A 25,753-nucleotide genomic window follows, 5' to 3' on the forward strand; every position below is an offset into this window, starting at 1 on the left:
ATATTTTACAAAAACCAAAATAATATAATTACTACATCATAACCTGCCAAAATACCATGAAGAAAATTTTATGAAATGAGTCATTAGTCAAACTGGTAATGCTATGATTTTCAGAAATCTAATTTCATTTTTGCTGACTACAAAATTTTAATATTCAAACAGACTTTATTTTTATAGTAATAATCTTTTTTTATTGAACTTAAATAGGAATTACCTGAAAATCCATGGGGGAAATTATCTATTCATCTCTATTTTGATGGAATGTCACTTTCTTACTTTATGGCACACCATAAATATTGTACTTTTGAACATTCTGAGGCAATATTGAAAGAAGTAAGTGAACTATTTTTCTGTAAAAATCTAAATTATAGAAAAACAAATTCTGATTAAAATGTTCTATATTGTCTTATATATGCTTCTACATGTTTCATATGTTGAGAGAATAGAGAATTTAGAAATTTGTTTATTGAGAAAGCAATACACTATATCATGCTTTATATTGTCCTGCAAAAGATTAACCCTAACCCTAACCTAATGTTTCTGTACCTTCAGACCTAGTGAGAAGCCTGTATGTTAGCCAGTGTTGTTTGAATATAGAGATGTAAGTAATAAAATCTTAATAGAATTCACTGCCAGAAAAGGACTCTCTCCCAGATAAAATGTTTTTTCTTTTATTTGGTATTATAACATTCCCCCCATTTTGCCTGCTTACAGGAAACTCAGAGCCAGATTTTAAGCTTAGCTTCAATAAATAGCCCAGTCCAGTTGCTTGCTGTTTCTGTTTTTAATATTTTAAAAATCATAATTAGCCTGTTACAGATAAGTACTTTCTAGAAATAGGGTATTCATCATAAATAATAACATTTCATATGGCCACATATTTTAATTTCTAGACTTAGAGTTCACTTGTTAGTTTTTTGAATATTCATTTTAGTGATAGAAGAAAATGAAACACTGAGTGTTCAGTTTAGTATAGAAAACTGCTTCTTCTCTTAAATGGGAACTGTGATACTACTTAACTTTGTACATGTAATCCTTACCACCAGCTTTTTCTTTTAAGAAGAAGGGTTTGTGCATGCTCGTTTCCCCCCAGTGTGTTTGTGTAAAAGGTGTTTCATCTGCTGAACAGGTTTTATAAAGATTACTTAGTCTCTTTCAATATTACTCTTCAGTGTTAAGATTTAAAAGGAAAGATAGGGGCTCCCACTCTCTTACAGTAAACTAATTACAGTTGACAAATGTTTAGCATAATTTTGAGAGTTTTTACTGTTGCAATATTCAGATTACTCAGAACATTAGATTTTCCCATAGTTAACCTGAAATAACTAAATGAATGCCAACAAGGACATGCACCCAGTTTTTATGGAGATGAAATATGAAAGTGCCTGAAAATGATATTACATAAAGATGGTTTTATTCTTAATAACATTGTATTTCAGAAACCAACAGATTACAGTAAAAAGTATGAGGAGAAAAGATGGGAAATAAGGTTTGAGGTAAGTTTCAATCCAATATTTTGGAAACTGTGGTCACTTGATCAATACAAACGATCTAATATAAAATCAGGAAATAAGCATTTTCTTTTATATCAGCTTCATCGAGATATAATTTACATACATAAATTTCAACTTTTCAAAATGTACAATTCAGTGGTTTTTAGTATGTTCATAGAGTTGCATTCACAAAGTACAATCATCATGATTATCAATTCCATATTTCATCACCCCAAAAAGAAACCTCGCCAGCAGCAGTTACTTCCCATGCTCCCCTTCCCCAGTCTCCTGGAGACCGTGAATTTCTGGTCTCTGTGGATTTGCCTCTACTGAACATTTCTCATAAATGGAATCACACAATACAACGCCCTTTGTGACTGGCTTTCTTTCCTTCAGCATAATGTTTTCAAGCTTCATGTTGTAGTATGTGTCCTTTTTATGTCTGAATAATATTTCATTGTGTGAATAGACCACATTTTGTTTACCCATTAATCTGTTGATGGACATGGGTTATTTTCACCTTTTTGCAATTGTAAAACACTGTGAACATTTGTGTACAAGTCTTTTGGTCTACTAGGTCTGTCTGTCTTCACTTCTCCTGGGTATGGACTTAGGAGTAGAATTACTGAGACTTTGTTTACCATTTTAAGGAACTCTACAAGACTGTTTTCTAAAGGGGCTGTACCATTTTCCTTTTGTACTGGGAATGTACAAGGGTTCCATTTTTTCCATACTCTTAGCAACACTTGTTACGTGACTTTTTTTCCTAGTCATCCTAGGATAGGTGTGAAGTGTGGTATCTCATTGTGGTTTTGATTTGCATTTATTAGATGATCAGTGATGGTGAGCATCTTTCCATGTGCTCTTTGGCCATTGTATATTTTCTTTGGAGAAATTTCTGTTCAAATCCTCTGCTTAGGATTTGATGCCAAAACCAAAGGCAACTAAAACAAAATTAAACAAGTGGGACTACATCAAACTAAAAAGCACCTGCAAAGCAAAAGAAACAATCAACAAATGAAAAGGCAGCCTACTGAATGGGAGAAAATATTCACAGATCATATATCTGATAAATGGCTAATATCCAAAATACATAAAGAAGTCATACAACTCACTAGAAAAACAAAAAAAAGAAATCCAATTAAAAAACGGGCAGCTCTGGCCGATGTTGCTCAGCCGTTAGAGCATTGGCCTGAGCACCAAAGGGTCACAGGTTCGATTCCCAGTCAAAGGCACATACCTGGGTTGCGGGTTTGATCTCCGGCCCCAGTCGAGACATGTGCAGGAAGGAACCAATCAATGTGTTTCTCTCACGTCGATGTTTCTCTCTCTCTCTCTCTCTCTCTCCCCTCCTTCCCTGCCTTTCACTCTCTAAAAAAGTCAATGAAAAAATATCCTTAGGTGAGGATTAAAAAACAAACAAAAAAATGGGCAGAGGATCGGAATAGACATTTTTCAAAAAAAGACATACAAATAGCCAATAGGTACATGAAAAGATCCTCAACATCACTAATCTGGGAAATGCAAATCAAAACCCCAAATGAGATATCACCTCACACCTTTTAGAATGGCTGTTACCAAAAAGAAAAGAGACAAGTGTTGGCAAGAATTCGAAGAAAAGGAAATTTTTGTGCAATGTTGGTAGGAATGCAAATTGGTGCAGTCACCATGGACAACAGTATGGAGGTTGCTCAGAAAATTAAAAATACAACTACGTATGATCCAGCAGTCCCCTTCTGGGTATATATCCAAAGGAAACAAAATCACTATCTTGAATACCTGCACCCCTACATTCACTGCAGCATTATTTATAATAGCAAAGACATGGAAATAATCTCATTGTCCATTGATAGACAATTGGATAAAGCAAATGTGGTGTATCTATATAGAGAAATAGGTAGATAGAGATATGGATACACACACACACACACACACACACACACACACACACACTATGGAATATTATTGAGACATAAACAAGGAAACCCCATGTGTGACAGCATGGATGGACCTTGAAGTCATTATATTGTGAAATAAGAGAAAGACAAATACCATTTGGTTAACTTATATGAGGAATCTAAAGAAACTGAGCTCATAGATACAGAGGAAAGATTGGTGGTTGCCAGAGGTGGGGGGTTAGAGGTGGGGAAAATCGGTGAAGATGGTCAAAAGGTACAAACTTCAGTTATAAGATAATTAAGTCCTGGGGATATAATGTACAGCATGGTGACTGTAGTTAACACTATGTTGTATATTTGACAGTTGCTAAGGGAATAAATCTTAAATGTTTTCATCAGAAGAAAAACAGGTTTTCTAACTATGTGAGCCAATTAATGTTAACTAGACTTATTGTGGAACATTTTATAGTATGTACCTATATCAGATCATTTTGTCCACCTTGGACTAACACAGGGTTATATATCAATTATATCTCAATAAGACTAGGAAAAAATAGAAAATAAAAATAAAGGGGAAAAAAAGTCCTCTGCCCCTTTTTAGCTGGGTTTTAGCTGGTGACCTCTGGTTTGCCCACCCTGTAATTTCCTGTTTTTTTTATTGTAAGAGTTCCTTATATATTCTGTATACAAGTCCCTGATCAGATAGATAATTTGCAAATATTTTCTCCTGTTCTTTGAGTTATCTTTCCACTTTCTTGGTGGCACCAGAGTTTTTCATTGTAATGAGTCCAATTTATCTGGTTTTTATTTTGTCACTTGCATTTTTTGTGAAGGAAGTAGAGTTTTAATAAGTAAAAATGTTCTCATTTATAAGTAGAACTTCATTCCTATTATTATAAAAATACCATATGTTTGTTGTAAAGTCATTTGTAACAAAATTCACTTTCAAATTCAACAGTGGGGTAGTCACTTTTTGATTAACTCTACTAAGTGGTTCAGATATGCTTTGTTTTGCCACCAGTTTGGAAATGTTAAGTAGTAGTAAATTTGCAAATTTGAATGTGATGATTTTACTTTTTATGTTAATTACTATATTCAAGATTTTTTTTAACTTTCTAAAAGAAAAACCACCCACACTTTTATATATGTTTTTAACAACTGCTAACTGCTATGATCCTTTTGGGAATCATGTAACTTTTTATTACTCCTTATGTTTTTATAGAGCTTAAAAGAGAGCACTCTTTTTTTTCTTTTTTTGATGATTTTAATTTACTTAAATTTTCTTTTGGGATTTCCTTTATTCTTTTAGTTTTTGTTATAAAATACATAGTTATTCTAAAAATGAATACTACAGAAATGTGAAAAGGAAAAAAGTCCAAACACCCTGGTCCTAGACAGTAGCATTACTTACTGTTAACTATTTGTTAACCATTTTTTCCAGAACATTGTGTATGTGCAAATATGTATACATAAACATTTGTGTGGGGGGTTTTTTATACAAAATTTTTTTAATTGAGGGGCAAGAGAATTCTAAAGATCTTTTATTTACTCATCACATTTTGGTCCTGCATATATAACAAAACCATTTTGTGGTATTTAGTGTGTCAAAGAGCTTGCTTTCTGCTAATTAAGTTGTACTGTCCTGAATTTTGATAGTGTAATGGATTTCTGTAGTATTCTGAATTTGAATTTATTTGTGGTGTTTTAGGAATTGCTTTTGTCTGAAACAGAGACCCCTATTTTACCACCATATTTGCCTTCATCTCTGCCTCCCCCAGAAGAACTCTATGCTGTTCAAGTTAAACATGTAGTCTCACCTAATGAGGTATGTAATTTAATTTACATGATTAGTTGTTGGTTAAAAACATAACATGCAATATTGGTCTTAAACTCTAGGATTCTTCATGTTTCCATCTTACTGACTTTAATTGAAACTTGGTGACCTCTAGTTTGCCCACCCTGTAATTTCCTGTTCAGATACTTGTTTATACTTAATAAGGCAAGTATTTCTTAAGTACTGGCTGTTTCTCCCAGTGTTGCTGTAGTTATATTTATGTCAAATATTTAGATTTTTAAACTGGACCTATTTCCACCTATGAAATCTTAGACATCTCACTCCCCTGTCCTCTTCCTACATAAAATCTAGACACTTGTCACACTGCCCTGTATGTTTCTATACCAGTGATCACCTTCTGATGCCTTCTGCACTTTCTTACAATGTCTGCTTTTCCCCACTAGAATGTCACTCCACGAAGACAGGGATTCTTGTCTGTTTTGATCACTGGTGTGTCACCAGAACCTAGAATACTACCTGATACATAGGAGGCACTCAATCAGTATGAACTGAATGAATAAGTACACTAAAGAAAACATCCTTGGCCAACAAGAAAGCAAGCAATGATGGTGCAGTAATGCAGTCCCTTCAGCCAGTTTACACAGTAAACCTTTCCTTCAGTGGCAAGGAAAGGATCTGCTCTACAGTTTCATCAGAGAGCATAGGAGTGTACAATTACTGTTGGTTTTTATAATTTTTTGTATTAGTTATTACCCCAAATTTAGCAGCTTAAAACAACACATGAGAATCAAGAATCAGGAGCTCCTTAATTCAGTACTGGCTCAGAATCTCTCAAGGTCATAATCAAGATGGTGGGGGAGGGGGAGGGCATTGCAGGGTCCACTTTCGAAAAGACTCACATGCCCTGGCTGGTGTTGCTCAGTGGTTAAAGTGTCGGTCCTCAAACCAAAGAGTCACAGGTTCAATTCCTGGTCAAGGGCACGTACCTCGGTTTTGGGTTTGCTCCCCAGGGGTGTGTGGGTGGCAACCAGTCCATGTGTCTCTCTTACATTGATGTTTCTCTCTCTCCCCTCTCTCTCTGCCCCTCCCTTCCACTCTCTAAAATCAATGGAAAAAATATCCTTATTCCTTGGGTGAGGGTTAAAAAAACCCCTCACATTATGCTGCATGAGGGGGCTCAGTGCCTTTCCCTGTGGGCGTCTGAATTGGCCCACGGGGCTGAAAGCCTCCCAGAAAGAGCAGTCAATGACAGCACCACCAAGACGGAGGCCTCACGTCTTCTATAATCTGATCTCGGCAGTCACCATCCCTTTCTCATGTTCTTTTGGTCACAAAAATCAACTCTGGTATGATGTGAGAGAGGAACTTTACAAAGGATCATTGGGGCCATTGTTGGAGACAGTCTGTTGTAGTGATTTTGTCTGTAGAAATGAATACTAAAAATTAAAGAATTTGAAAGTTTTCTTCTTTCCTTCCCCCCACTTAGGTGTATATTTGCCTTGATTCTGTAGAAAATTGTAATCTCGGTAACCAGCATAGTGACACAGATGACAGTGGAGTCAGCTGGGAATCTGAGTCTGAGAGCCTCAATGAAGCTCTGCGGAGGTTCAATACTAATGTGGAGAACTTCCTGCCTCTGACGGACTTCAGAACAGGTAGCCCACACTTTCTAAATACAATGGGATTCTTAGTGAAACTTGTTCTATTTGAATGGGCTGAAGAGGTTGGTGATTTCTAATGTTATCACACTCCCTGGATGTGCTGATCTCTGAATCCTCAAGATGTTGTAGATGACCTTCCCCATTTTCTAAGCCATCTAAGAGAAGGTAAGTACTGCCTGGGCACTTTCATTTTCCAGAACTTCAGCTCATTGGAAAATTGCACAAAGATGTTTTGTCTAAGCTTGAGGTTTTGCCACTAGCTCAAATTGTGAGAGTTGCTATTCAGACCCAAATGGCAGTCATTTTAATTGCAAGCCACCTGAACTGATGATTTTAGAGTAGGGGCATGGGAGCTCAGGTTGTATCCTGTCCTCTCAGAGTAGGTCAAACCCTGCTTTTTTTATTTATCATTTATTTTTACTCATATTCATTAGTATATGTGATCCTCCTGTGAAGTACACTACTTACTTGTGTCAACAGTTCATGAGTACTGAGTGGTGTGTCTGCATTTCTGTCCATATGTGATATAGAGAGGTGTGTTTATTCTGGGTGTTGTATACATACAGAGGATATGCTAAAGCAAAAGAAAACAGGCCTGATATACCTGAGTTTACTCAATGAGATTTTTATCAGTTGTGACCCATGTTTGGCTGATAAACAGTGCTTGCAGTTCCCTCTGCCTGGAATGTTCTTCCCCCACTGTGAGCAGTTTAGGTCTCTGCCCAATTTTCCCACTATTGCAGGTGTTCCCTGACCCCCTGTATGAGTGGCACTGCCCACCACCCTCCCTGCCCCATCATATTCCATGCCTCCTACACTCCTTTGTTAAATAGGGACTCCCTGTACTGCTGTGTCACCACCAATTAGGGAACCTTGCAGAAGCAAGTGCTCATAAATATCTGTTGAAAGAGTAAATTCATTTTTATTTTTGTAAACTCAGATTTATAGTCTGGAAAAAACAATTCTTCCACAATCTGCGTGATGTGATGATTCAGGGAGCTGTACACATATTTGTACATTCTTCTGTAGATCCTTTATTCTTTAGTATGCACATGTACCTGTTGATTCATAAGCAAGTGCCTTATTAATGGAATTTATATTGAAGGAGTTGCTTTGTGGATTTAAAATAACAGGACAATTAGGTGGAGTTTTTTCGGTGCTATTTTGAGATGTAACTTCAGTCAAATTTTCGAGGCTGGAAATGATAAAGGTTGGAGGGGACTGTTAACTATGATTCAATCAGTTGTTTACTATCCAGACAGCTCTAATAGATGAGATTCTTACTCTTCTGTTGATAACCTCTATATACTCAAATCATTTACAACTCTGATAAAAAATTTTTAAAAACCTCAACATTAGAGTCATGCAATATTTAAATGCCACTTGCCCACAACTACTTTTCTTTGTGGAAATTTTGTAGAAGATAATGATAAAGAAATGGAGGGGTGGAAGTAGAGCAAGATAGGAACCCAGTGTATTCTGTCTGCTCTGAAGCACATACTATTATACTCATTGTTCCTTAACTTTACTCAAGCCTGGCATGCATTAGCACATTTTTTACTGAACAAAGGTTTGTACTAGGTACATGATGGGGATGCGTGAGAACTAGTGGGGAAGAAGAGAAGGGCCATGTGAACAAATCCACTGTGAGAACAACAACTCATACTAAAGCTGTGTGCCTGATGCCATTGGGTCACAGAGACCATGATAGGAGTTGGCTTTATGAAGTCATGTTGGAGCTGATCTTTGAAAGAGATGTTTATCATAAAAAGAGCATAGCCCTGGCCAGTGGTTCAGTTGTTTGGAGCATTGTCCCATACACCAAAAGGTGTTGTGGGTTTGATTCCCAGTCAGGGCACATTACCAGGTTGTGGATATATGTTGAGAAGAGAGGATATGTTGGTGGGGGACAGACTTGAAAGCAGGAATCGCAGAAACCGTTTTATTATCCTTTGCAGAAAATGATGGCCCAAATGAAAAGAGATTTGGGGAATATAGAGGTGGGGACCGTGGAAGGGTGACCTAAGCCCTGGGCAACAGCTGGACTAGGAACCGTGAGAATGGGAGAATGCTTTTCTTCAAGGTTTATAAAGTCTAAACAGAAAAGCACAAGCCAACATATAGCTAATTGTTGAGTGTTTAATTCTGAATAATGGATATATGGTGATTACATTTTCTTTGTACTTTACTGTGTTTTTTAAAAAACATTAATAAAAGGCAATGTGATCTTTTCCCTTTTTCTGTCTTTCCAGAAATGCCTTGCCTTGCAGAATATGATGATGGCTTATGGTATAGAGCAAAGATTGTTTCCATTAAGGAATTTAATCCTCTAGCCATCCTGGTTCAATTTGTGGATTACGGATCAACTGAAAAACTGACGACAAACAGGTTAAAAAAAAGTCAACTTACTTGAATTAAGATTCTTAGTTTTCTTTTTTGTTTTGTTTGTTATAATTATTGGGACGATCTTACCTCTTAAAAAAATATTTTAAAGCTCTTCACGTACTGGGAATTTTTTATGTAAGTTTTTTTTTTGTGGTGTAAAATAAATGCAAAACTTACCATTTTAGGTACTTTTAAGTATACAATTAATTGTCGTTAAGGATATTCACAGTGTTGTGCAATCCTTGCCACCATCCACTTTCAGGACTTTTTCATAAATCCCAAACAGAAAATCTGTACCCATTAAACAGTAACATTCCATTCCCCTTCCCTTAGCTCCTGATACCACATATTCTACCTCATACAAGTATAATCATACAGTATTTGTCCTTTAGTGTCTGACTTAGTTTACTCAGAGTAATGTTTTCAGAGTTCATCCAATTGTTGCATGTATCAGAATTTTATTATTTTTGTGGATAATATGCCATTGTATGTATATACCACATTTTGTTCATTTGTCTGTTAGACACTTGGGTTGTTTTCATCTGTTGGCTATTGTGAATAATGCTGCACTGAACACGTACAAGTAGCTGTTGGAATCCCTGCTTTCGGTTTTTAGGTATATACCTAGGAGTGGAATTGCTGGATCATACAGTAATTCTGTGTTTAACTTTGTGAGGATTGCCAAACTTCCATAGCAGCAGTATCATTTGACATTCCCACCAGCAATGCTAAGGGTTCCAGTTTCTCCACATCCTAGCCAACACTGTTATTTGTGGAGCGGGGGGAGGGAGGGTTGGTAGTGTTTGTAGTATCTTTTTAAATCGTGGTAAAATACGGGTGTCACAAAATTTACCATCTTAACCAATTTTAAATGTATAGTTAAGTAGTGTTAATCATACTTGCATTGTTGTGCAACCAATCTCCAGAAATCTTTTCATTTTGCAAAACTGAAATTCTGTACCCATTAAACAGAAATTCCCATCTCCCCTCACCCAGCCCCCCTGGCAGCAACCACCCTTGTATGTATGAATTTGACTATTTTAGGTAAGAGTATTTCATTTTTGTGACTGGCTGTTTCACTGAGCATAATATTCTCAAGGTTCATCCAAGTTGTGGCATGTATCAGAATTTTGTTCCTTCTTAAGGCTGAACTGTATGTATAATACTACATTTCATGTATCCATCATTGGGCACTTGGGTTGATTCTACCTTTTGGTTATTGTGAATAATGCTGCTATGGGTGTACAGATACCTCTTTAAGACCCTGCTTTGAGTTCTTTTGGGTATGTACCCAGAAGTGCAGTTGCTGGGTCATATGCTCAATCTATTTTTAGTATTTGGTGAAACTATCAAACTGTTTTCCATAGCAGCTATATCATTTAAAATTTCCACTAAGTGTCCAAGGGTTCTAGTTTTCACATCCTCACCAACACTTATTTTTTGTGTGATAGTGGCCATCCTAATAGGTGTGAGATAGTATCTCATTAGTAGCTTTGATTTGCACTTCCCTAATGATTAGTGATACTGAGTATCTTACCGTGTGTGTGTTGGCCCTTTATATATCTTCTTTGAAGAAATGTCTATATTTTAGTGTATATTTTCTCTCATTCTGTAGGTTGCCTTTTCACTTGGTTGGTTGGTTGGTTGGTTGGTTGGTTGGTTGGTTGGTTGGTTGGTTTGTTTGGGGTTTTTTTTGTTAATCCTCACCTGAGAATATTTTTTCCATTGATTTTTAGACAGAGTAGAAGGGAGGGAGGGGGAGAGAGAAACACTGATGTGAGAGAGACACATCAATTGGTTGCCTCCCCCCACGAACCCTGACTAGGGGCCAGGGATCAAACCTGCAACCCAGATAGGTGCCATTGACCAGGAAGCGAACCTGTGACCCTTCAGTTCGAGAGCCAACGCTCTAACCTCTGAACCACACTGGCCAGGGCTCCTTTGCCATTTTTAATTTGATGTAGTCCAATTTATTTTTTTCTCATTGCCTGTGCTTTTGGTGTTATGGCCAAGAAATCATTGTCAAATCCAAACTTCCCATTTTACAGTTTTAGCTATTAGAGAATTTTAATTGTAACATTCTGAACATTTTAAGAATTTCTTTTGTGACAGACTACGTCAGATTCCTCTTCACCTTATGCAGTATCCAGCCCGAGCCATAAAGGTTCTGTTGGCAGGATTTAAACCTCCCTTAAAAGATTCAGGAAAGACAAGAATACCATATTGTCCCAAATGGAGCATGGAAGCTTTGTGGGCTATGATAGACTGTCTTCAAGGAAAACAACTTTATGCTTCTTCCATGGTAAATATGTCTTAATTTGCCAAAATCCTTTTGAAGCTATTTCTAGGATCTCTATTAACTTTCTAAAGAGCTTTCTATCTGTGCAACTTTAGTTGCAAAAATGCTTTAAAGTATATAAAGCTGTAAATACTATAAGATTAATTTTAAGATTTGTTAAAATGTCTTAGTGATGTTATGACTAAGATAAAAGTGATCAAGATGAGTCTCCTATATAATCAGAGAACTGATGAGTCAATGAGGGAAATATGCAAACCACTAATTAATGAGGTAGAATGAAGTAAGTCCTATAAGAGGGATAGTTAACTTTGGGGGGGGGAGGTGCATGAAGCAGGAATGATGGGGATATGCTGTTGAGCTCCTCCTTAGTAGGCACTCCAGTACTTATATTAAAGAAATAGGACAGGGAAGTCACATCTGCACTGCATCCTAGCAGATGAGTAGGAAAGACCAGAAGGGGAATTCTGATCAGTCATAGAAAGGCTTAAATTACACTAATAGCATGATAACTATACTAATTTTGAATTGTTTTATGCAGTAGAACCTGTATCAAAATAAGAAACTTAAATGATGTTTGGTATAAATGTGCTGTGTTCTTTAGAGGTTAGCATATCACAAAGGGGAGCCCACAGGCAGAATCTAGCCTATACCCGTTTTTTATAGTGCAATGTTTTAAAATTGGAAAATTTTACCCCCAAAAAAGTCTGTACTTCTGACTAAGTATTATAAAATGTAGGAACCCTAGATCTCCCTTCCGAATGGCAGTCAGTTGGAGAGGTGTGGCAACAACCCTTTTAGGTGGAAACATTCTCTTCAGTTCATCCCAGCCCTCACACTGTTATCTCAGGCTCAACCTGCCCTGATTTGGGGACTCAAGATTTTGGGATTCCTGATGTTTTGGCTGTGACAAGAATGAGCTTTTAATGAAACACTGCTGTTAACTAGAAAGTGCTTTTTGAAAACCTCTGTACGTATCCAGCTCCTATGTATGCAGAATGGTGTAAATAGCTTATGCACAGTTTCTCCCAAGAAGCCCCTGAAAGAAAATACAGACAGGGCAAGTAAGTGTTCTTCGAGATACACATTTATTCACCTCTGTGAGTAACATACAAAATTTGGTCAGTTTCTGCACAGATGTATAATGCTTAATGTATAGAATGTAAATAAATTTTAACAGGGATAGTAGTATTTAAAGCCTGTTGGCTCAATCTAGGAAAAGTTTGGAAAGGAGTTACATTTTAAATAAAGGAGGATGGAAAAAATATGACTTAGTAGGAAAACATCATATGCCTTTTAAAAGTACAGAATATAAATTACAAATAAGCTTGAGAATGCCTTTTCCCTCCTGCCAGACATAGGCAGGAAAAGGCAGCAAAGACATTATTGTGTTTTCTTGACAACTGCTTCTTAATTTTAGGCTCGGGCACCAGAACAAATAGTGACATTATATGAAGATGAACAGTATCCAGTTCATATGTCATTAGTAGAAATGGGGCTTGCAGAGCGAGATGAATGATGTAAGTGTGTGACTTGTTTACCTGTATAGTTGGCGTAAAGCAGGTGACTAACACAGCCAAGATTAATGCTAAGTTGTCCATAAAGGCACATTTGGATTTCCTTTAGGAATGACAACAGCTCAACAAGAATCTCTCCTAGGTTTCTTCTTCATAGGCCCTCTCACCATTGAGTGCCAGTATCAGAGGTTTCTTAAGTGTAGGAATGCTTGAAATAGTTCTCATGACTGTTCCTAGTACAAAGTAGTTATGGGTGCGAGGAAAGAAGAAAAGGGGCACTATAAATAACTTAAGCATGTAACTGTAATGGAATGCTTATAGCACTGTTGAATAATCAATGTCCTAGTAACTAAGTTATCAAAGTACTTGGGTAACCAGCTAACTTTTTGTCTTTATCCATTCACATAAAGTGATTCAGAAACTAGATTTGAAAATTAGCATTAAGCAAAAGTTTAAATCATACACATTTTGTTTTTCAGGTATACAGCCCAGAAGAAAGTTTTCTGTTGTATGTAGACCATTTCAGGCTTGTTTTTCTTGATTTGTTCTGCAATAATGCTGGCCGCTTCCCCTCCCCCCTTATATGTTGAACTGTTAGAAATTGTTTGAAAAATAGTCAATAAATATTTGCTTTCAGATATTTTGTATTCCTATAATTCTGAAATATTTTAGGTCCATGGGGGAAAACATTTTGGTTCATGTTATAATTAATGTATATTCAGCTTAAGAAATAAGACATTATCAGTACAGTTGTAGGCACCTGCTGTAGTACCTCTTCCTCAATCATTCTTTTTCCTGTAGAGGTGAATGCTGCTGTTAATTGGATGTTAATCATTCGTTTGTTTGTGTTAGTGTTAGGGTTGGGGTTAGAGTTAGGGTTATAGGGTTATGGTTATAATATTAGGATTATGGCTATGGTTAGTGTTATATGATTAGGGTCAGTGTTATAGGGTTAGGGTTTGTGTTAGGGTTAAGTTTATATAATTAACAGAGTTAGTTTTAGAGCTGGGTTATTGGTTAAAGTTAGGGTTATGATTAGGTTTAGGGTTCAAACTAATTTTAGGGTTATAGGGTTAAGATTAGGGATAGGGTTTGGGGGTTTATGTTTAGGGTTATGATTAGAATTAGGTTTAGGGTTATAAGGTAAGCTTTAGGGTTAGGGTTCTAGGGTTAAAATTAGGGTTCTTTTTAGGGTTAGTGTTAAGGTTATAGGGTTAAGGTTAGCATTTGGGTTAGGGTTAGCTTTAGGGTTATAGGGGTAGTGTTAGGATTGGGGTTAGCGTCAGAGTAGGGTTAGGGATTTTGGTTTTAAGCTTAGGTTTATGGTTAGTGTTATACGGTTAGGGTTAGAGATACAGGGTTAGGGTTTCTATCAGGGTTAAGTTTATATGGTTCGGGTTAGTGTTTGGGTTAGTGTTGGGGTTTTTGGGTTAGAGTTAAGGTTATGATTAGGGTTTAGTGTTTGGTAGTTTTAGGGTTATATGGTTGTTAGAATTCAGGTTTGGGTCAGGGTTAGAGTTATAGGGATAGGGTTAATATTAAGGTTAGTGTTAGGGTTATAGGGATAGGGTTAGGGTTAGGGTTAGGTTTAAGGGTAGAGTTTGGGTTAGCGTGGTGAATATGATTAGGGTTAGGGTTTGGGTTAGTGTTTTAGGTTTATTGGGATAGGATAAGGTTTAGGGTTAAGGTTCTAGTTTTAGGTCTAGGGTTAGAGTTATAGGGTTTAGATTAGTGTTATGGTTAGGGTGAGGTTTAGCATTATTGGGTTAGGATTAATGTTGGGTTATGCTTATGGTTATGGTTATAAAGTTAGAGTTAGTTTTATGATTACGTGTAGTGCTAGGGTTAAGGGATGTTTATCGTTCTTATGTAAATCTTTATAATTTTTTTACTGTCTATCAATGCATTCCTAAACAAGATAGTGTTGCTCTGTATATTTTTAAATGTGTACAGTGTCACACAATTATCTACACTTTCCTATTTTATTTCCACTACTTATCCCTATTGGTATATTTTATTCACTTTCACTATTATATCCATCTGTGCACATAATTTACTCTGTTGCTAGATATTTTTAGGTTGTTACCAGTTTTTTCTCAGTTATAAATATTCTTCTGTAGGAGCCCTTGTGTACATGTGAGGGGTTTTCTAGTGTATATACTTAGTAGTACAAGATCATGGGTAAAATTGCTTTCCAAAAGGGGGTTTTACCAGTTTACCCCATCACCAGTTCCATGCCAACATATGGTGGCCAGACCATTATTTGCAATATATGGTACAAGTAATAAAGGTAGCCCATTATAGTCACTTGTTTATTGTTTGTTCATATCCTTTGTCCATTTTTCTATTCAGTTGTTTGTAATTATCTTACTGATTTGTAGGATTCTTTATATATTCTGGCTATTAATCCTTTGTCAGGTATACGTATCTTTTCCTACTTTGCGGCTTATTATTTTTGTGGCATCTTTATGTCACTTTTTTGTGGCTTTCTGTGTCACATTTAAAAATCCTTCTTGCCCTGGTTGGTATGGGTCAGTGGTTAAGAGCATCATTCCATGCACTGAAGGGTCTCAGATTCTATTCCTAGTAAAGAACATGTACCTGGGTTCCAGGTTCGATCCCTGGTCCTAACTGGGGTGAGTGCAGGAGACAACCAATTGATGTGTCTCTCTCACATCAATGTTTTTCTCTCTCTCTTCCCCCTTCCCTTCCACTCAATGGAAAAATATCCTCAGGTGAGGATTAACAAACAAAAAAAACCCTTCTCTATCCTGAGGTAATTATATCTTTTATTTTCTTTAAAAAGTTTTAAACTTTCTTCATATTCAGTTCTTAAATCACCTGAAATTAATACATTAAGCTTTTTTTAAACTGTTGAGTTATTGCTGCCCTGGCCATGTGGCTCAGTTGGTTGGAGCATCATCCCATACACCAAAATATTAGAGATTCAGTTCCTAGTCAGGGCACATACCTAGATTGTGGGTTGGTTGGGTGGGTTCCAGAGGCAACTGATCAATGTTTCTCTCTCTCTCTGTCTCTCTCAAAATCAATAAACATATCCCTGGGTGAGAACAGAAAATTTTTAAAAATTTTTGAGTCATTGCCAACACTATTGTTACACTGCACTAAGTGACTAGACCCACTTATAATTACATAAATTTACATGTAGGTGACTTGCCCTTCCTTCAAGGACATCTTGTTTCTGTCAGCCAACTATCTTACAGGTCACACCACATCCAGGTACGTGTGGCCAATCAGCTCTGCCCCCTCCATTCTCAAGTGTTACATTTTGATCAGTTACACCGTCGCCCTCATTATAACTGCTTTCTCCTCACTCTGAGTTCATCTGTACTCATAGAATGAACTATTCTGTTTTATCTTCCCATTCGATTACAATTAAAGAACTTCTGCAATAGATAAAATGCTTTAATTTTTATACTAATTAAACCTAGTAATATTTTGACTGGTAAAATTCTTATTCCTTGAGTAAACTTTCTGTACAAGTCCTTGTTCTATGGCTGACGTCCAGTGGAAAAGCTGTAGATCTTGTACTTTGTAAAAAAATCCTCACCTGAGGGTGTATTTATGGACTATTTTAGAGAAGAGACAGAGAAACACTGATATGAGAAACATATGCACCCCGACCGCAGACTGAACCCACAACCTAGGCATGCACACCTAACCAGGAATCGAACCCACAATCTTTTTGGTGTACAGGACTACGCTCCAACCAACTGTGCCACCCAACCAGGCATACTTATTTTTTTATAAGGATCTCCAACCAATAAAAGCACCCAGTTATTTTTAAAGTTTATATAGTTTATAACAAAATAATCTTTCCTTAGGTGTTTAACTATAGAGTAGGTGAATTAAAAATGAAAGCTGGAGATCCAAGATGGTAGCGGATTGAATAGAAGCTACGCTGACACACTCCTAGGGCCAAACTGGAATTACAACTAAAATACAGAAAAACCACCCTGAATAATCAAATGCAACAGAAGATTAGCTGGAGAGCACCCTCATAACCAAGGAGCAAAAGTGGAGACCACATAGAGACTGGTAGGAAGTGTGGAGGCGCGAGAGGCTTGACCCGGCTCCCATAAGCAACAACTGAAGGTCCGGAGGGGTATCTTAGCTATGGGGGATTCCCACTGAGAACTCTAGAGTCTAAACCCCAAGCTGGGCTCCCCAGCCCAGAGCACCAGAACTGAGAAAGGTGCCCACTTAATATCTGGCTGTGAAAAGCAGCAGGGTTTCTGTCTGCCAGGGAGAGATGGCTGGAAATGCAGGCACCCTCTTAAAGGGCCAATATACAAAGTTTCATGTGCAGCTACTCACCTTGGGCTCCAGCAGAGGGAAGGCAGAGTGGATTGGAGAAGTATGAGGAGAATCCAGGGAGGCTGGCTGGGGGGAATAGATCTAAGAGGGCACCTATCTGGAACCCAGTGCAGTGATTCCCCCATACTGCAGAGGACATCTTTCTCAGGCAGACATTTACCTTCTAAGCAGCTTTTGCCTGGAGGGGAAGCAATTGCCCCACTCTGCTGGAAAACCTCTGGCCCCACCCTGGTGAAGTTTCTACAGCCTGAGTCTCATTAACAGACTGAGTAACAACTTCTGGGTGCTTTGAGTCTTTGCCTGATTTGCTTCTGGACCCAGGTCTTGAAAAAGCAGACCTTGGTGCTCATCTTTGCCCTGTCCAAACACACGCAGCCCCACCAGAGGGAACCAGAAGCTGTGGAGTGTGGAAAACTTCAAACGGTACTCAAGGCCAGTCACAAATAGTGTCTGAAATTTGCCTGCACCAGAGACGATCCAAAAGACTGGGAGTCCTAGCAGATCTACCTAATACATAGAAACAGATCCAAATAGGCAGCCAAAATGGGGAGACAAAAAAAAAGCCCCAAATGAAAGAACAAAATGAACTCTCCAGAAGAAGAGCTAAATGAAAGATATAAGCAATCTATCAGAGACTTCAGAATACTGATCATAAAGATGCTCAACAGCATGAAAAACGATACAGAAACTATGAAGGAAATCAAGAATGACAAAGTAGAAATAAAAAAATGTATATTGGAAGGAATAAACAACAGATTAGGGGAAGCTGAGGACTGCATCAGCGAATTAGAAGATAGGTTAGAAAAAATCACTGAATCACAGATCCAAAAAGAAAAATCCCAATTAAAAACCAGGAGGACACTTTAAGGGAGCTGTGAGACAACAAGAAACGTAACAATGTTCACATCATAGGAGTGCCAGAAGAGTAGAAAGTTAGAAAGGGTTAGAGAACCTGTTTGAAGAAATAACGGCAGAAAACTTCCCTAACCTGGTCAAGGGAAATGTCACACAAGTTCAGGAGGCACAGAGAGTCCCAAGCAAGAACCCAAAGAGGTCCACACCCAGACACATCATAATTAAAATGCTAAAAATTCAAGACAGAATTAAAGGCAGCAAGACAAAAGCAATCTGTTACCTACAAAGGAGCTCCTATAAGGCTGTCAGCTGATTTCTCATCAGAAACTACAGGCTGGAAGGGAATGGCATGACGTTTTCAAGGTAATGCAAAACAAGGATCTGAAACCAAGACTACTCTATCCAGCAAGGCTATCATTCAAAATAGATGGTGAAATAAAGAGCTTCCCAGACAAAAAAAGGCTAAAGGAGTTTACCACCACCAAACCAGCATTGCAAGAAATGTTAAAGGGACTGCTGAAATAAGTTGAAATAGAGAGAAACATAAGCATAAAGAAATAAAATGGCAATAGATAAGTATCAATAATAACCTTATATATAAATGGATTAAGTGTCCCAATCCAAAGACATCGGGTAGCTGAATGGATAAGAAAAGAAGACCCAAATCTATGCTGTCTATAAGAGTCCCACCTCAGAACAAAAGGCTCACAAAGGCTGGGAAGAAAGAAAAAAAAAACTTTTGGAGGACTTTAAAGGAGAGGTCTATAGCAATACAGTCACAGGAGGGGACTTTAACACCCCACTGATTTTACTGGATAGGTCTTCCAGACAAAAAATCAGCAAGGAAACAGTGACTCTAAATTAGACACACTAGGTCAGATGGATTTAATTGACATTTACAGAACATTCCATTCCAAGCTGCAGAATAGGCCTTCTCCTCAGGTGCACATGGGACATTCTCAAAGATAGACCACATGTTAGGACACAAAACAAGTCTCTACAAGTTCAAGAAGACTGAAATCATATCAAGCATCTTCTCGGACTTTTACACCATGAAATACTATGCAGCTGTAAAAACAAAGGATCCCTTACCCTTTGAGACAGCATGGTGGGACCTGGGGGAAGGGGTACAGGGTGGAGGGGATCGATGAGGGGAAAAGGGGGACATTTGTAATACCTTCAACAATAAAGATAAATTTTTAAAAAAGTCCTTGTGCATCTCAAACTAAAGCTGTAAATTTTATTTTATATTCCAAACAATCTTTTCCATTTATACACACACAACATATATACATATATATAAATTAAACCACAAAATCCACAAGAAATGTACATTTTTTAACAAGAATCAAGTTAGTGTTATTTCATGATTAGTCACACACACAGGATTATTACAACTTTGTATCCATTAGAACATTACCATCCTTGTCTTTAACTCTTACTCGACCAGATGTGTATTTTGTTTCTTGATGACCATTTGCATAGACAGTTTTAACAGTGCCATCTGGATACTCACGTCTCTTGAACTGGGCAGTGTGTACTTCTCTCTGGCCATTATTAAACTCTATGAGTTTTCTGCCATCTCTGTAAATTTAAAATAGAATTTAATTTCTTGTCTCTTCTCTGCACAGAACTTTCTTTGCAAATTCTTCCAGTGTTCCTGCTACAGGTGGATAATTCCAATTATTAAATTAACACTTAAATGTACCCATAAAAAGGTTTTTTAAAATAAACTGATGCAGGGAGAGGAAAGAAGATGGCTGCATAGGTAACAGTTGTACCTGCTGCCTCCTGCAACCACATCAAAATTACAACCAAAATATAGAACCACCATCACTCAGAACCTCCCGAAATCTGGCCGAACAACACCCCTACAACCAGGGAACTGAAAAAGCATCAAGACGGGTTTCCCAGGCAGCTGCAGATTTGAAACAATTCTGTCTGCAGAATGCTCAACACGACCCCCTGCTGACTGGAGTATCTTCAAGTATCAATCCCTTCAGACCCCAGAAAGTCTGTTCCTTTTTGTAGTAAAATGAATCTTTGAAGGTGTCCTAAAGCACTTTTCTTGAGAAAAGTGAGCTGAAATTGAAGCCTGTACAAAAAGCTTACCCTATAACATGTGCCATACTGTACAAACTTCTGCTTTTGTCAGTCCTTAACATCTCTCCGAATTTTCATGAATTTCTATTTCACAAGGATGATTATTTTATATACACTGGCGGCAGTGGCATACAAATAAAATACTTAGTATAAAAAAAATTTTTTTAAATAAATTGATGCATTCACCACAAAATGCTTAGGTTTCTTTGTTGTTTAAATTTATATGTGTCCTGCCTCTAAAAACTCAGGCACTATGTTAAAATATAGCTTTCAGTTTTGACCTTTATTCTCTTCAAATTTAAAAGCCACCTGAGTGCTTATTTGCATCAGGCTGGAGAAGGGAAGGGGCATGATCAGACCTGAGGCCAGTTACGAAGTAGAATATGGAAAATAGTTAATACCAAGTTGACTACTTTACCCTGTATCTGGGACATTCACACTGGACCCAAAATACAGGGATATGAGGGCAGATGAGATGGAGAGATGAGTCCAAGGAGTTTTCATATTCTCTTTTTATTGTATAAAAGTTCAAACTTTCAAAGTATAATGTACACATAAGGTTTTCCTCCAATTTTGGAACAAACTGCTATTTAATAAGCACCAGATAAAAAATTAGTGTTTCTACTTACTTGGGGGGAGGGGAGTTTATATCATAGAATTCAAGTTAGTTCAATGCATGTATGTGTTATGTTCATGTTAATGGGTGCTTAACTGTCTCTAGGAGAGGAAGCTTGACAGACCTTCACCATGGTTTGAATTAAAATGGTGATAAAAGATACTCATTACTGGGGGCTGAAGAAGTCATTTAAAGAAGTCTCTAACTTCTAGAATAGGACACTCAAAGAAAGAAAGACTGTTGATTTTAAAGGATGGGGTCAGGGTAGCCAGAGGAGAAAAGTGCTTACAAGCTGGATAGGGAGATGAAGAAAATGAAAACAAGCCAGAGGAGAAAGTTTGACTTAAACATGGTGGCTATAGTTAGATTATCCTTTAAAACTGACAGGGCAGCTTTTCCTTCTGTGTCTCATTCACTCTCTTCAAATTTCGCCAAATTTATTTCTAAACAAATACTTGCCATTCTCCTTTCCTGACGTGCTGTGTAGACTCCTTTTACATCTCAAGGCTAAAGACTATATATTAGGATCTGTTTCTCTCAAACTAGTTCTAACTCCAAAAGGCTGAGCACACTTCTCACCTGCTCTCTTTCTTTGCGCACTTCTAAACTCACTGAAATTTTCAGTGATTTACACAAATGTTTTAAGTTAAGATTTTAAAAATTTAACTGGTAATAAAAGTTGAACCATGAAAACTGGAAAACCTAGTAACAAATTTAACAGGTATCATACCGTTGTACTCTGACAATTGTACCATCAGGGAAAATGCTTTCTTCTTGTCCATCAGCAAATAAATTTTTGATAGTCTGGTCAGGAAATGTGATTTCCTTTCTTCCATCTGGGAAATGTTTTTCTGTTTTAAAAAGGTTATTATAAATATTTTATTTTTAAAGGACAGAATTTAATAGAGAAAGGGCAGGGCAAGTTTTTACCTATCTGTCCACTTGAGAAATGCAAGACTTCTAGTCCTTCAGGGTAAGTAGTGTGAGTGGTCTGGGCAGCTGCATAGTAGTAGATCTGTAAAGACACAGAGTCACTATACCTTTTCTTCAGAGATGCTTATACTACGAGAAAACCAGCCCTGGAGGAACCTACCACTCTCTCATCTGGCATGACCTGCTTCACATCACCATTGAAGAAAGTGACAGTGACAGTCTTTCCATCTGCACTCACTTCTTTTCGAGTTCCATTTGGAAACAATATAACACAGCACCCATCCTTATAAACCTTCTCTATCTACAAAAAAGGAAAACATTATCAATACATAAGATTTCCTCCTGAGACCACAGGACAAAAAGATCCCTCATTCTCTTCCTAATTGCCTACTTTGAAATTTTTCATAATAAAAAGAAAAACATTCTCTCAAAAGGAGAGAAAAGTTAATAAACTTGTAACAATCAACTTCAAGTGTCAACACATCACCATCCTTATGTCCCTGATTCTCCCAAACTCCTCTTGGTGGAATTTTTTAAAGCAAACTGCAGGCACCGCCTATAAATACCTGTAATGAAAGGGTTTTTATTAACATAACCAAACCGTTATCGCCCCTCACAAACTATCACTTTCATATCACAACCATCTGCACTGTTTTCCTTAAATTCACAAAAAAGGCTTTTTACAGTTCATTTGAATCAGGATCAAAACCAGGTCCCACACCCTTAGTTCATATGTCTCTTAAATCTCAATTTTTAACAGTCACCTACCTCCTATCCCCCTTTTTAATGCCAATTGTTGAAGGAACTGTGTCACTGAACATGTAAAATTTCTCACACTCTGTTTAGCTGATTGCTTTCCCATGACTGTCTAACATGTTTCTCTTAGCCCATATATATTTCCTAAGACTAGTAGTTAGATCTAAAGGCATGATTAACTTCCAGTTGAATTATTCTGACAAGAATACTTTGTAGGAGCTGCTGTGAGCTTCCTATGGCCACACGTTCAGAAGTACAGTACGCAGTGTCCCCCTGACTGCAGGACTGACTGGGTCACATCAGTAAGGACTACCAGGAAGCCATCAACCTTTCACCTAGGGTTTCAGGAGTCACTGATGACTGCTGCCTAGATCCTTTCCTTCATCAGAGGTTGCAATCTTATGATTCCCTAATTTTCTGACTCCCTTTCTGTTTATTAGCTGGAATTCTTCAACATAAAAGCTTTCCTCATCAACAGTTTGTTTTCCTAAAGCAGAGTTTGCACAGGAAAAGTCAACCTATTGTTTCCTTTTGAATTGTTCTCTGTCCTTCCCTCATTCCTCAAGACTAGCAGTGAACTTGGGCCTTACAATTTCAATTAAAATGGATCAGGTTAGGGTATTTGGAGAAGTTTTTTATGAAGCTGAGGAAGAATTCCCTTATCACCTCCCTAGGAACAAACCCTGTTTATATCCCTTCCTTCTCATTCCCTCTTCGAGCTGCAACTCGAAGCCAGGCAGCAGCTTTCACCCTCACAACCTTTCCTAGGCAAGGGAGAAAACTGCAAGCTGACAATGGAGAGAGGTACCTGATCCCCGACACATTATTTAGGAAAGGCTGCAGGGGGAGGGTAAGGCTTTCCTCATCACCTGAGGCTTTTAGTTGTGTACTAAGGAAGAACAAAGGGTTTGGACAAAGGGACTGTGTTCTTCCTTTTGCTGCATCTCTAAACCAGAAATGGCAACTAATGCATATTATATACTGAGCATTTTTAGAGGAGTCCAAAGATTCAAGCCAAGGCCATGCCCCAAGGTACTAACGTTCTTAAGCCCCCATCAACAGTCTTAAAGATCAATTATTTTAGAATCAAACTGCTTCAACTCTATTTTAACTAGTTTATTTTTTATACTATACATATTTTTAATTCTTACCTTTCCATCAGGATGACTGATTTCCCCCTGAAGTTCTTCGTTTTCCTCTCTTTCATACTCCTCTTTATATTCAGGATCTGGGAAATCCACTGATTCAGGGGGCTCCCTGGGTGAAGCAGTCTGTAAGGACAAGAAGCTCTCAGGTTATTAAGACATGTAAGAACATTTCAAGCAGCTAAAATTTAAACTTACTTCCAAAAGCCAGATTCTGCTATTATAGGATCTATGACTGGTGTTTGGTGTTATATAGAAAACATGTACAAGATTAACTAAAAAGCCTCCTTCATAAATGGTTTAGAAACTTATGTCAGTTAACTGATTGATATGAACTATGAGTAATTTGTTTGAATATATAAAAATATAAAGAGATTTACTTGTCCTTTATCCGAACTGCATAAATCACGAGATGGCACAGACTTCGGTCTCCGAGAGGGATTGCCTATTAGAATATAATTGTCAGAGTTAGTTTTAATATTTAATTGCAAATCTTAATATTATAGTGAAACATTTACTTAGTTCATATCCTCCTTTTATTAACTGCTGTTACCCATTAGTTTAAAAAGTCTGAATATTTTTTCACAGGAGTTCATTATAGAAGTTGAGATATTTATTCAGGTACTTAAGTCCCGAGCAACCAAGAAAGACAAAGACAATATCTGTTCTTTATAAGCCAGACAAAGACAAAGGTGTCCAACTAGCCTCACAGATATTGTGGAGACAATCATGAGGACTTCAGGTAGAAACTAGATCTGGGGAACAGATAATAGAGGCATCTAATAAGACACACAGAATTTGGCTTGAAAAATTAACTGAATATTTAATTAAAATCTAGACCTAACAGCTGTAGTCTATAAATTTTTTAGATCATGATCAACAAAACCAATCATATACTGTATTAGCAATACATGATATAAAAATAAGCATACACACACACCACTACTGCCACCATACAACAAACTGAGGTGAACTTTTAAAAACATATTAAAGTTTTAATATTTTCTTCCTATATACCAACAGGCCATTATTATGAATACTCCCAAATTTGAAGAGTTTTGAGCAAGTGCCAGATTCTGATTTACATGTTAAAAACTAGAATGGATGCTGGGTGCTATGGGGAGAACAGACTAGAGAAGACTAGAGGCAGAGTCCAGATAGGAGGCTGGTCAGAATATGAGAAGGCTTGTGTGGCATCCATGGAGGCAGAAATGATTCGACTACACTGTGTCAAATCACTGATTCATACGTGCCAAGTTTGTTAGCAAGTCCATATGGTTCAACCTAATTAATTCAGAAAATATCAACATCAGAAGGATTACTTTAGGGATTGATGGAAGTGGGAGGTAAGAATAAAAGAAAAAAGGAATGAAGAAGTACACATAGGTTTTGGCTTGAGCAAACAGGTAGGTAGATGGCAGGCAAGGTTCTGGGGATAAGAGGAGTGCTCTTTGGATAGGATTAAGAACTTCTTCCACCTGACAGGTGCAAAATAAACTATATAGTTTGAGCTCTGTACTACATCATTTCTAAATTTTATACCCACTTTCCATATAAAAGACTAATATCTCCATTTTATAGGTGAGGAAATCAAGGATGAGAGAGGTTAAGTAACTTGCCAAGGCTGTCAACTAATAAAAGGCAGAACCAAGACCTGCACAATTCAAACCCAAGTTGTTCAAGAGGCAACTGTATTTTATTTTCAATCCACAGTTGAGAATCTGTGGATGTGGAGAGCAGAATTAATTTATTTTTTATTTTTTTTTTAAATATATCTTTCTTGATTTCAGACAGAGGAAAGGAGATGGAGAGAGAGATATAGAAACATCAATGATGAGAGTCATTGATTGGCTGCAGCCTGCAACCCAGGCATGTGCCCTGACCGGGAATCGAACCCCGATCGCCTGGATCCTAGATCGACGCTCAACCGCTGAGCCACGCCCGGCCGGGCGCAGAATTAAT

At 37.5% G+C, this 25,753-nt stretch overlaps 2 protein-coding genes and 1 pseudogene across 5 annotated transcripts in view; 2 read left to right on the forward strand and 1 right to left on the reverse strand.

The window, feature by feature from the left end:
• The window catches only part of RNF17 (ring finger protein 17), a gene marked incomplete at both ends in the record, with an annotated part of 108,657 nt that extends 95,610 nt beyond the window's left edge, over positions 1-13,047 (forward strand). The window contains 7 exons of the mRNA XM_081126669.1: positions 208-333; positions 1,440-1,496; positions 5,100-5,216; positions 6,673-6,841; positions 9,100-9,235; positions 11,345-11,534; positions 12,949-13,047. Coding sequence (XP_080982795.1) covers positions 208-333; positions 1,440-1,496; positions 5,100-5,216; positions 6,673-6,841; positions 9,100-9,235; positions 11,345-11,534; positions 12,949-13,047 — 894 coding nt within the window. The remainder of the gene's footprint in view (positions 1-207; positions 334-1,439; positions 1,497-5,099; positions 5,217-6,672; positions 6,842-9,099; positions 9,236-11,344; positions 11,535-12,948) is intronic.
• A 6,055-nt stretch (positions 13,048-19,102) lies between these two features.
• The window catches only part of CPAP (centrosome assembly and centriole elongation protein), a 65,583-nt gene continuing 58,932 nt past the window's right edge, over positions 19,103-25,753 (reverse strand). For all 3 annotated transcript variants that reach the window (XM_081126763.1, XM_081126765.1, XM_081126764.1), the window contains 6 exons: positions 24,172-24,236; positions 23,798-23,917; positions 22,051-22,191; positions 21,888-21,972; positions 21,688-21,808; positions 19,103-19,822 (listed from right to left, as the gene is read on the reverse strand). In XM_081126763.1, the coding sequence (XP_080982889.1) occupies positions 19,630-19,822; positions 21,688-21,808; positions 21,888-21,972; positions 22,051-22,191; positions 23,798-23,917; positions 24,172-24,236 (725 nt within the window). In that variant the 3' untranslated portion in view covers positions 19,103-19,629. The remainder of the gene's footprint in view (positions 19,823-21,687; positions 21,809-21,887; positions 21,973-22,050; positions 22,192-23,797; positions 23,918-24,171; positions 24,237-25,753) is intronic.
• LOC308553551 (guanine nucleotide-binding protein G(I)/G(S)/G(O) subunit gamma-5 pseudogene) lies at positions 19,975-20,300 on the forward strand (annotated as a pseudogene). Its single transcript has 2 exons — positions 19,975-20,006; positions 20,080-20,300. The product of its transcript is annotated as a guanine nucleotide-binding protein G(I)/G(S)/G(O) subunit gamma-5 pseudogene (transcript).

This window comes from Miniopterus schreibersii (assembly GCF_964146895.1).
Source record: "Miniopterus schreibersii genome assembly, chromosome: 2".
NCBI classification, from domain to species: domain Eukaryota; kingdom Metazoa; phylum Chordata; class Mammalia; order Chiroptera; family Miniopteridae; genus Miniopterus; species Miniopterus schreibersii.